This window comes from Leopardus geoffroyi, chromosome D1 (genome assembly GCF_018350155.1).
Source record: "Leopardus geoffroyi isolate Oge1 chromosome D1, O.geoffroyi_Oge1_pat1.0, whole genome shotgun sequence".
Lineage (NCBI taxonomy): Eukaryota > Metazoa > Chordata > Mammalia > Carnivora > Felidae > Leopardus > Leopardus geoffroyi.
In genome coordinates, this window is record NC_059329.1 from 109,215,280 (window position 1) to 109,227,417 (window position 12,138).

Sequence of the window (12,138 nt, forward strand, 5' to 3'; positions counted from 1 at the left end):
GGTTGCCCCTCTCCTCAGGTGCACAGCCCTGTAGTCCCTCTCTGCTTCTCTGGCACAGCCTGAGAAGCTGCCCAATCATGTTGGCAGGTTGCCACCTTCACCTCAGGCACCCAAAGCGCTTGGGCCCTCTACGTCTGTCTCCCACTCAAGCCTGCTCTCAGGAGGCTTCTACAAGGAGGCTCTTGAATAGAGCCAGCCGGGACTCTTGAGTGTGTGTTTGATGGTGTGGGACAATGGATTCCAGTGACAGAGTGGTGCTTGGGAGTCCAAGCCCTCTGGGTTCTGTCCTGGTTCAGCCTCTCCCGGTCCAGTGAGCCTGGACACCACACCTTTTTGTACCTCAGTTTCCCCTTCTGTGAAAGGGGGATAAGAATAACACCTCTTTCCCAGGGTTGGTGGAAGGATCAAATGAGTGAAAACACATAGGCACAGAGAAGAGCACCCAGCCCATTGTAAGTGCTCAGGAAAGTTAGTTGGTGTCCCTGTTCTTAGCCATGTCCCTCTTCCCAGTAGCATTTGCAACTGGAGACCCTTCTCCTGCCTGTTTCAGTGACTCCTCTCCATCCTCAACAGAGGTCCCCACCTGTGTGCTGCTGTGCCAGCCAGGAAGGGACTGCAGATGGCGAGAGATCATGACCCCTCTGCTCTGGGGACAGTCCGGCCTCCCCTGAAGCTCAACGTAGCCATTCCATTCACTCCAGAGTCCCACATGGGACAATCCAAACTTCTAAGCAGGACATCCAGGGCCTTTCGTAAGTTGGTGCTGGTGTGCCTTTCCCACCGGGGAGCCCAGCACTCCCTCGCTCACAAAGGCCCCAGCTTTCTTACACCCAGTGCACGTGTGTGGTTCTCTGCGGGTAGCTGCTTACACACCTGTCCCAGACCTTATTGTGAGCTCCTTGAGGCAGCGACCACATTTCGCCCACTGCCCAGCCCTGGAAACGTGTAGAGTGGGCACAGAGTGGGTAGTACCACATGCGTGTTGATGGAAGAAGCCTCTTTGCAAGGCATTGGGACCCAGGGGCTGTTCCCTGCAGCTGAAGCTGGAGATGTTTGGATCAAGGAGTCCCAGAGGGCCCCTCCCCACCCCACCCCACCCCTGCTTAGTCACTGAAGGCTAATATTTGATTTGGTGCCTACTTAGGGTCTGCCTTTGCTTCTACAGAGAAACCCTCTCCCAGGACCTGATGATTCCAGATGCTTCCAGTTAGTTCTTGAATCCTGAATTGTGCTCTCTGCTGAAGCGGGGCAACATTGATTAGAAAAAAAAAAAAAAAAGGCCCACCAGCCTGACGGTCTGGGAAGGCAGGAAAGGTCTATCAAGACAGATCTTACAGGCAAGTCTGAATTTTCCAGAAGGGCACAAGACAAGGTGAAAGATGTTCTTGGGAAAGTCATGATCAGAGGCTAGGGCCGGAGGTGGACAGACAGAAGGGCTGGAGGTAGCAGACAGGCACCTTCTTGGCCTGGGGGTCAGTCCATGCTTTTCTTTGGATAGATGACTTTGAGTCGAGTACAATTCTTTACTGCTGCTTAATGCCCGAAACCTAATTATGGCTTTGCGTGTCTGTATTCTTTTGCCTTTTCCAGAGCTCTACTGGTAAAAAGTGGGGTGCGATAAAAGCAGCCACTTTTCAAGGCCGGAGACTGTCATCCAAACTGCCAACTAACCATGTCAATCTCTATTATCCAAACAGGTCAACAATGGTCTCTGTGAAAAATAAAATAAAGAGGAACTGATAGCAATGTCTTGGTTCCTTCGCCTTACGTTCTTTTGGGGGAAGGTCCTGGAAGTCAGCCTAGGCTAGGGTACAGGAACTTCTTTTTTCAAATGGCAGTGTGATAGCACTTAGGGAGCATAGATTCTGAAGCTACACCGTCCAAGGCTTAGCTGTATGACCCCGAGTGTTGCTTAACCTCTCTAAGCCTCAGTTCCATCACCCATAGACGGTACCCATCTCATAAGTTAGTGTATGTTAAAGTCTGTAAACTTTAGTGGCGGGCACACAGCACACCGTGTTAGCTATTATTTTTATTACTTGTCCGGATAGGTCAACATAGCTCTAAAGAAAGGAACAGACAAAGTTGATTCTCTGCTAGTCTTGAGTTCCATTTTATTTAAAAAATTTTTTTGAGTTTAGGGGTGCCTGGGTGGCTCAGCTAACTAAGCATCCAACTTCCACTTAGGTCATGATCTCACAGTTTGTGAGTTCGAGCCCCATGTCGGACTCTGTGCTGACAGCGCAGAACCTGGAGCCTGCTTTGGATTCTGTGTCTCCCTCTCTCTCCGTCCCTCGCCTGTTCATTCTCTCTCTCCCTCTCTCTCTCCTGAGAGAGAGAGGCAGAGAGAGAGTCCCAAGTAGGCTCTGCGCTGTCAGAGCAAGCCCACGTAGGCCTCAATCTTACGAACTGTGAGATCACGACCTGATCCTAAATCAGGAGTTGGACCTTAACCAACTGAACCACCCAGGTGCTCCTGGAGTTTCATTTCAAAATTTTTTTTTAACGTTTATTTATTTTTGAGACAGAGAGAGACAGAGCATGAACGGGGGAGGGGCAGAGAGAGTGGAGACACAGAACTGGAAGCATGCTCCAGGCTCTGAGCCATCAGCCCAGAGCCTGACGCGGGGCTCGAACTCACGGACTGTGAGATCGTGACCTGAGCTGAAGTCGGATGCTTAACCGACTGAGCCACCCAGGCGCCCCTGGAGTTTCATTTTAAAGTGCTGGATGGGGCATCTGGGCGGTTCAGTCAGTTGAGCATCCAGCTTCAGCTCAGGTCCTGATCTCACCGTTTGTGAGTTCGAGCCCCGCATCAGTCTCACTGCTGTCAGCACAGAGCCTGCTTCCGGTCCTCCATTCCCCCGCTCCCCTCAAAAATAAATAAACATTGAAGTGCTGGATGTCTTGCTGTGCTGAAGAACACCAGGGGCGGGGAATGGACTTTATCTGAGACAGGGTGTCTTCTCCTCGTGGGGAGGACCCGTAGTGAAGTTGGTGCCTCAAAAGGGGGAGTTGAGTACCTCCTTACTAGTGTGATCCTACATCTAGCCCCCCCTCAGCCTGAAGTGTTCCCCTCTACCCAGCTCCAGTCCCTCCTTCAGCTCACATGTCCCACTCCAGTTCCAATGTCTCCCCATGAGCCCTATGAACCCTATCTGCCTTGCCCGCCTATGTCCCCAAATTAGAGATGACGTTCAGTACGTGGGGCTGAATTGAATGGAAAGGAATGATTTGGATTTTCTCAAAGGAAAAAGAAGTCGAGCTGAGGTGGCCAGTCTGCACCAGTGAGCCCAGTCAAGAGGTTGTTGAGAATTGTAAGCCTCTGGGAAGGGCGGTGGAGGAGCTTGATTGAGCCTGGGCCCCTTCCTCATGGGGACAGTCACAGCTGCTATTCTTGGGCATCGGCCTCATCCTCAAACGTGGGAAATCTGGCTTTCAATGACTGACAACCAACCTGTACCTTTTGAAAGTATTTTATTAAAAAAAAAAAAAAAGAAAGAAAGAAAGAAAGAAGGAAGGAAAGAAAAAAAGAAAAAGAAAACCCAACCAAACAAAAAACCCAACCCAAGAACTCTTGGTTCTGGGAGTCTGGGAGCAGCTTAGGTCTTTGGGGAGGGTGGAACCTGGAAGACAGATGGTGTGGGGGGTCTCTGACCCCTGAGAGGAAGAGCAGCCCGGGAAGCTGACAAAGCAGCCTTTCCCAGGGCTCAGCCTCCCTCTGAGGCCTGGGCTCACCCACTTGAAAAAAGACAGGTGGGGCTCAACCCACAGAAGGCGGCAGGGTGGGCAGTTCTGGTCAGGCCTCAGACCTCTTGTCAAAGTTACCAACCAGTTAGGAAGGAGAAGAGGGTGGCCCGGGGCTCGATCGGGCCTATCAGCACCCACCACGAAGATGGGGTTCAACCCACCCTAGGGAGGCAGGCTCAGGTTGGGAGACAAGGCCCCAAGTACTGAGCAGAAGAGGCCCCGATGAGGCGGATGGCCCGGGGGCAGTCCCAGGCAGGACTCCGGGCGGGCAGGGTAGGATCCAGACTCTTGAGAGCTCAGTGGCCCTGGAGGCCGCGGGGCAGCGCCCGGATGGGCCGCGGCGGGGGATTGTCCAGGACCGGTTCCGGCCGGGCCCGCACGCCGCCCCGGCGCTTTTGCTTGCGCAGCAGGTAGCTCGAGTACTGCACCTCGGGCATGGCCAGCTTGAGGCAGGTCTCGGTGGTTGGACCGGCGCCGCCGCTGGGCAGGTCGTAGCCCATGATGTCCACCTTGCGGCTGGGCTGCCACGGCTGCAGCTGCTTGGTGCGGATCTGCGCGGCGGGCCGCAGCACGGGCTCCGCGCCGAAGCAGCGCCGCAGCAGGCGTTCGCGGGCCTCGCGCAGCTCGCGCGCCTCGCGCTCCACGCACGCGCGGCCGGCGCTCGCCACGCGGCGCCAGAACGTGGCGTTGAAGTGGTCGTAGAGGCCCGCGTCGAGCGCGTTCCAGGTGCGCGCGGCCCGCGCGAGCGCCGCGGGGATGGCGGCGAGGCGCGAGCTGGCGGCGCGCGCATTGAGCTTGGCGTAGAGCACGTCGTCCAGGTCCCAGGCCAGCAGGCGCCGCAGCAGGACCAGCGACTCGTCGAAGTACTCGGCGATCATGACGAGCGAGAAGACCTCCTCCACCTGGCGGATGAGGCCGGCCAGGTAGGCGGCGTCATCGCGCGGGCTGCGCTCGTTGTCGCCGCCCAGGTCGTAGGCCAGCGTGTTGTGCGCGAACATGGCGAAGTGCTCGCCCGCGCGGTAGTAGGCCTCGGGCGCGCGCAGGAAGGCCTCGAGCGACGCGTTGGGCACGCGCCGGAAGGCCGGGCAGTACTGGTTGTAGTAGCTGAAGAGCGACTCGAACATGGCGGCCGGCTCGCGCAGGATGGTGACGTAGACGGTGCCGGGCGGCATGAGGCGCTCGAGCTCGGCGCGGTCGAAGCGCAGGTGGCTGGCTAGCACGTGCGGTGGCCGCGTGGCTGGGTGCACGAAGTGTGCCGAGAAGTTGCGCGGGTAGCAGAACTGGTGCTCGCAGCTCGGGTGCGGCAGGGCCACCGTCAGGTTGTGGCGCTCGGCGAATCGGAACAGGATGTTCTGGACAGTCGTGCCCGCAGTCTTGTGCGTCTTCAGGAAGGCCACAGTCATGTGCTTGGGGCGGGGCGGTGAGTCCCGCAGAGGCGGGCAGCTCAGAGGAAACAGCTTGGGGTACCTGCAGAGTTCGGGAGGTGTGCGGGGGGGGGGGGGGGGTGTGAGAGGGATGCTTCTCGACCCCTGCCCCTCCCCAAGGATGGTGAGATGGGCCACAGAATGGTCCAACCCGGACTATACCCATGAACCAGTAGAGGGATATGCCAGGCGGCCTTTAGTATGACGTCACCCCAGTGATCCCTGCTGGCCTCTGGGTATTCACGCCCTTGTGTATTTCCCTCCCCATGAGTATGAGCGGGACTTGATGCTGCTCGGGAATAGAATAGGGCAGAAATGATGGGATGCCACTCCTGAGATTACATTATAAAAAGACAATGGCTTCTATCTTGGTCTCTCTGCCTCTCTCTGGGATGACTCATGCAAGGAGAAGCAAACTGCCATACTGTAAGCAGCTGTATGGGGAGGCACCGGGCTACAACAGTCCCTGAGGAACCGGGCCTCATTCTTTCAGCCTGCTTGAAGAACTGCATATTGCCAGCAACCACGTGAATGAGCTTGGAAGGGGAGCATTTCCAATCATACCTTCAGATGAGACTGCATCCCTAGCAGCCAGCTTGATTGCAATGCCATGTGACCTTAAGCCAGAGGAACCCAGGTAATCCACACCTGGATTCCCGGCCCACAGAAGCAAGATAATAAGTGTTTTTTAAAATTATTTTTAAAGTTTTATTCATTTATTTTGAGAGAGACTGAGAGAGAGAACATGAGTGGGGGAGAGGCAGAGAGAGGTAGAAAGAGAGAATCCCAAGCAGGCTCTGCACTTTGAGCACAGAACCTGATGCAGGGCTTGAACCCATGAACCCATGAGATCATGACCTGAGCTGAAATCAAGAGTCCAACGCTTAACTGACTGAGCCACCCAGATGCCCCAAGATAGTAAGTGTTTGATGTTTTCAGGTGCCAAGTTTTGAGGTAATTGGGTTACACACAAACAACTAATACAAGGACAGAGGCCCTTGGAGATCTTTGAGAAAGTCTCCTCTACACATGTAGAAACTGAGGACCAGAAGGAGAAAAATCATTTACATTGTCTGGCAACTAAATAAAGTCACCATATTCTCTTGTTCTCTAGCTTTTTTCTCATTTTTACTCTTTGGCTTCTCATCTTGTAGGTGAGTGGCACGGGCTTTGAGGCAATCTATTTGATTCGTGATTCTGTTAGATTCTCTGGAGCCTCATTCATTCAATAAGTCTTTTTTTTTTTTTTTTTTTTTTTGAGCATCTACTATATGCCAGGCACTGTTCTAGGTTAAAGAAATATGCTAGTAGTGTAAAAACCAGACAACAATCCTAGCCTTCATGAAGCTTTCATTTGTTTCCTTATTCCTGAAACAAGGGTGTTTGGGATGACAGGTGACCTGTAAATTCCCTGCATATTGAGTTACTATTGTTTCTTTTCTATCCTAAGCATCATGTAATGAGGAGAACTCTAAGCAGCTCTGAGAACACCACTGAGATTTCCTATCTGTGGCCCATTTGGGCTCAGGATAATATCTACACAGATGCCCTACCAAAAGACCGTTAAATCATCCAACAAGAACTGGGCCTATTCACACCATTCTTATGGGCAGACCACGTAGAAAATGGGAATGAGGCCCTGAAGGGTGCAGGGACTTGGTGGGTTCACACAGTGAATCATGGAGCAGGGTAAGGGCTACTGCTAGTCATCACGTATCCTGTATCACGGTGACTAACTGGGTCACCCATAGCATCATCCCCATTTTATAGATGAGGGAACAGGCTCAGAAAAGTGACGGGATTTGCCCAGCACAGCAGAAGTAATGAGAAGTTGTTTGCAGTCCTCTGGGGAGGCGCTCAGAATGTGATGCCACGGGAAGCATTTGGACGGGATTAGAATCCCAGTTTAAGTCACTAACTCTAGGACTTCAAGCAACCTTTCAGTGAAGACCAGTGCCTGCCCAAGCAGGTTGTGTGGATCTAAAGAGAATATATAGAAAGCACAACTAGAATAGAGGGAAGGAGGGGCGCCTGGCTGGCTCAGTCAGTGGAGCATGCGACACTCGTCTTTGGGGTCATGAGTTCAAGCCTCACGTTGGGCATAGAGCCCATTAAAAAAAAAAATAAGTTTAGAAAAATGGAAGGAACAAAGCCCAGCAGAAGACAGACGCTTCCAGCAGATAGAAGGAGTAGGAAGGAGAGTTCCCAATTCCGTTGCCCACCAGGCAAGAATGCAACTCCCCTGGGTCCCGCCCATGCAGCGAGGCCCTGCCCCCTTACCAGCTGAGCTGTGCCCCCTGGTGGATGAGGAGGCTTAAGGTGCTGCACCCTAGCACCAGCAGCAGGATTTTTCTGCGGCTCATCATCTTGGAGGCCTGCTGCAGGTGCTGGAGGATGGGTGGCATGATGGGGTACCCGCCCCTGGACCAGCCGGGACCTCGCTATCCAGGACTCCCTTCGCCAGCACTCATGGGGGCTCCTGGGGCTCTGGTAGCAGGGCCAGTATTCCTGAGAGGCCTGGCAGGAGAAGGAGGCAAACAGGTTTGCGGCGGGCAGAGGAGATGGACTGTGGGCCCCAGCAAGACTGGTGCAAAGGAGAGCTCCAAAGGGTGGGGTGCGCAGAGAAGCCAGAGAAGATCGGATTCCTACCTCCCGTTTCCAAGACCCTATCTCCGCACCCTCTAGATAACTTAGTCTTGGGTGGAATTACAGGCTCTGGGGTGTGGCCAGCCCTTCAAGCGGTAGCCACTCCTCCCTGGAGCCCTGTCTCAGCTTCTCGGCCTGGCCCTAATTCGTCTTTGTCTTGTGGTTATTTGTTTCTGTCTCCCCGCCCCCAGTAGACTTGCCTTAGCACCAGTGCTTGGCTTAAAGCACAGAAGTCTCAATTCAAGGTTTCCCTCCTCCAGGATTCCTTGCCTGACTGCTTCAGCCAAGAGTTGGTCTTGACTCCCCAGAGACCGAGCTCCTCAGAAACCACTGACTGGACCTATATCTTCTCGAGTCTCTTGACATGCGTAAGGCATTGATACTGCAGGCTTACTACATGTACCGTACTAGTACATACTTAATGCCGTTTAATCCCCACCACACCCTAACACAGGCATTATTCCCCATTTTATAGACAAGGAAACTGAGGCTCTATGACATGGTGCTACTTGTCCCTGGTCACACAGTTGTTGGCAGAATCAGGATTCAGACCTGTTCTTTCTGGTTCCAAAGCCCATCCTTCTAGATGCAATGTGTGCTGCTTCCACAGAACACGGATTTCTCCATCCCTGCTCTGGACTCTGGTAGTTCTACATGTTTCTCAGCCCCGAGCCTTCCTAGCTGGGCTCCTGCCTTGAGGGCCCAAGACCAATAAATCCATGAGAGAAAGAAAGGAAGGACTTGAAATCCCAGAACCCTATCTGGATTCCATCCCTAGACACCTGAAACCTTGGCCACTTTGTCAGCTGACTCTGCAGTGAGAGGTGCCTGGCCAAGGCCATGACATGGCAGCCGGGGCGAGGGGAGAGGGGTGGGGTGTGGGGAATACAGAGGGGCTCCTGCTTGTTTCCCCGCTGAGATTCTCCAGAAGAAGATGGGCCTCCATCCCAGGTGAGTGGCAGGAGTGAGAGGCAGAAGCAGGGAGGGCCTGTTTTCCAGCCAGTCACCTGTCTCTGCACAAATGCCTTGGCTCAAGGGCAGCCTGGCCTTGGCAGTCCTGGTGGAAAGACAGCTTCAGCAGCAATGTCTGTCTCCCCTCTAGGGTGGTGTCTGTGTCTCAGGGGCCTTAGTCTCCAGGTCTGGGTTCAGCGTCAGCCTCACATTCACACCTCTCGAGAGGGGAGAGGGAGCCTGGAACCCTATGGGCATTTGCACATATGTGGAACTAGGACACCTGGGTCCCAGGAGGGATGAGGTAACGAAAAAACTTTTGACCATCACTTCCTGCTGGGGCCTAGAGCTTGGTTTCTAGTTCCTCTTCTTTACCACTACCTTCCCCTCTCCTCTCATTAATCCTGGATTACATTTAAACCTGCTCGGGTGGAATGATGTGATGGTTAGGCCTTTCCTTTCTCTCCAGGCCGCATCACCTGGTTTCCTCCACCAGCCTGCAGACAGACTTAATCTGCCTGGAGCCGAGGGGGGTGAAGGGTCCACCACAGAGGGCAGCCAAGGGCATAGCAGAGAAAGCCTAAGGCCCTGCTGTCTTTTCAAGGATTGTTAAGGGTAGAGAAGGGCTGGCTATGCGAGGGTGAGGAAGCCTACAAGGGAAGTCAGAGCCTGTGGCCTCTGCCACTCATCTTGCCTAGAGGATTTGGTGACAAGATGGGAGTTTCCCAAGGGGGCAAAGTGGGAAGTCAACCTATTCACATCACTGCTAAACTCGCTAAAACTATTCTATTTTCAGAGGACTCTGGGTCAGCCAAGGAGGTCAAGCCCGGAGAGAGCGCTGCGGGGACTTTCCCTGGGAAGTGCTTCAAGCAGGCCACACAGAGAAGGACAACAGGGTGCTTGGTGGTCTCCTCCGTCCCACTCCCCTCCATGTCTTAGCCCTGGGGACCCAGTCAGCCAGACCCTCGTCTAAGGTCCCCTTGAAATAGGGCATCGTTAGCGCAAGAACTTCATGGACACCACCTCTAAGGTGGGCACCGGTTTCTGCTTGGCCACCACCAGTGTCGGGACGCTCACTACCTTCAGATACAGCCTGGTCCGTTTCTGAGCAGCCTCAGCTGTTCAAAAGTTGTTTCTGGGACAGCTAGGATCAGCCTGCCACTATGAGTGCCTTGCTCAGCCTGCCCCCTTCCACCTTCCATCTACATGATTGCTAGTGTTGCTGTCCTAGACCACACGGATCATTTTTCTCCATGACAGACCTTCAGGTATTTGAAAGCAGTAACCTTGTCTCCTCTGGGTGGGCACCCGGCCAGGCTAAACATTCCAGGTCCTCAGAGAGGGTGCTGCTTGGACACTGGAAGCGGCCTCCCTTCCCTTGCCAAGTTCTCTCCATGATGCCTCCTCTGGAGATGGAGTCAGGGCACTGGCACCCGGGGAGGGGGCTGGCCAGGGCTGGATCTAACCTCTGTAATCTCCAGGCTGGTGTGGGGTGGGTGGTGGTCTCCTGGGGCCCTGGCTCCTGCCCCTTGTATTCTTCAAACTCCTCTGCCTCCCCTGTGTCTTCTCCATGGAGAGAGTTTCCCTCAGCCGTCCCAGACAGGTCAGGATGCCCAGCCTCATCAGAATATCAGTGCTAATTTTAGTCAGAACAATTTACCTCAGCCTGCTGCCTGGTTTTGCAAATTGCTTTCCTTTCTCCAGGGAACCAAAGGAAAAAATGGTATAGCTAGGCAGAGCTTTGAAAACGGGCTTGGACACCCACCCACTCCCAAATGAGCCCTTTTCTCTCTCCCCTCCAGCTCTAGGGCCAATATGGGTGCTCTTAGAGGGGGAGGGTGTCCCAGCTTGGACCACCAGCCCTGACCATCGGGTGACCTGGAGACTCCGTCCTTACTAGAGCATAGCACAGCCCGGTGAGCAGGGAAACTGCCCAGGGCACTAGAGAGGAAGGGGCTGAGTGAGGGCTGAGGGGGTGCCGATTAGTGGCTCAGGAGATCAAATATCTTTCCACCTCTCTCTTTTCCTTCCTTTTTCCTCCCAGCCTGCTGCCAGGTCCTCCCCAGCCCCCTCTCCTTGCCATCCACCCCCACGTCATCCCTGCCTCCAAATTCCCTTCATCCTTCTCTCTCCATCACTACCGCCCCTTCACCCCCATTCCCTCAATTTCATCCCCACCTACCCCAGGGATCCGGTCACTAGGATCTGGTCACCACAGGGGATAGGCCAGACTCGCCCTCTCACCCCGGCTTCTCTTGTTCCCCAGGGGGTAGAGCGCCCCCGCCCCCATGCTCTCCAGGCACCAGGCCCCCGCGACGCTCTCCTGCCCACCCCTCGTCCCCTGTCCCGGCCCGGTCCACCCCAGTCCCCCTGCCCCACGCCGGCCACTGCAGTACTTACGCCGCGGGCTCTGCCTCCGACCCGGGTTTGGGGTGGTCGCCGCTGTCTCTAAGCCCTTGTCCCGAAATCCAATGCGGATCGCAGGGCGCCGGGGACCCTGAGCGCCAAGCGCCGGTTCGCTCTCCTCTCCGAGCCTGGATGGGATCAGGTGGCGACTCCGCTCTCCTCTCCGCTCTGCCCGCCGTCCGCCCCCCCATCGCACACCGGAGGCGGGGCGGGGGCGGGGGCCGGCAGCGTGCAGGGGAGGGGGAGGGGAAGGGGAGCGGGAAGAGGAGGGGGCAGCTCTGACTTGAAGGCTGCCCAGGAACAATCTCCGGGTGGCGTCTTCGGATGCGGGCATCGCCCGGCAGCCTTGCAGAGAGGTTCAGCAATGTGGCCAGCATCTTGCCCTCACTCTACAGGAGGGGAAACTGAGGCCTGGAAGGTATCTGGATACTCTGGCATTGCTGGGCATTCCTGGGCTCTATTGGGCGACCTTGGCCTGGTGGGTCCTAGGGGAGTTAGAGACACAGGTACCTTTACTAGCACCCACATACTCCCTCCCTCCTCTTCTCTGTCCACCTCCAGCAGAAAAGCACAGCTTCAGCCTGGGGGCTGGTCCCATTTGCCCTCCCACCCCTGAAGACCCTTTCCTTCCAGCCCCTGAGGCAATCCCCTTGCTGCTGACCCACTCCTACCCTATAGCAGGACTCCAGACTCACTTGTTCCTGACCAGAGCCTTAGCACTTTGTACTGGGAATCTGAGAACCCAAGTTCAACCCTTGTTGAACTTAATACCCAGAGTCAAGAGCCAACTCCGTGGGCCTGGATACTTTCAGCTCTAGGATAGAGAGCTGTTCTTGGAGCTGCTCGGAGACTGCAGAGGTGATATGTGTGAAGGCTCTGTGTAAACTCCTGTGTGTCTGTGTGTGGGCGTACCCGGGTGGGGGGAGGTGGTGGTCCTGAATTTTCTACTCCCTTCTTAGAC

At 54.9% G+C, this 12,138-nt stretch overlaps 1 protein-coding gene across 1 annotated transcript; it reads right to left on the minus strand.

Moving 5' to 3' along the window:
- Nucleotides 1-3,488: 3,488 nt before the first annotated feature.
- Nucleotides 3,489-11,398, minus strand: GAL3ST3 (galactose-3-O-sulfotransferase 3). The gene is made up of 3 exons (XM_045486843.1): nucleotides 11,172-11,398; nucleotides 7,455-7,691; nucleotides 3,489-5,217 (listed from the first exon to the last, which is right to left on the minus strand). The coding sequence occupies exons 2-3, from the start codon at nucleotides 7,577-7,579 to the stop codon at nucleotides 4,047-4,049; spliced, it is 1,296 nt and encodes a 431-aa protein (XP_045342799.1). The 5' UTR covers nucleotides 7,580-7,691; nucleotides 11,172-11,398; the 3' UTR covers nucleotides 3,489-4,046.
- Between the last annotated feature and the right edge of the window lie 740 nt (nucleotides 11,399-12,138).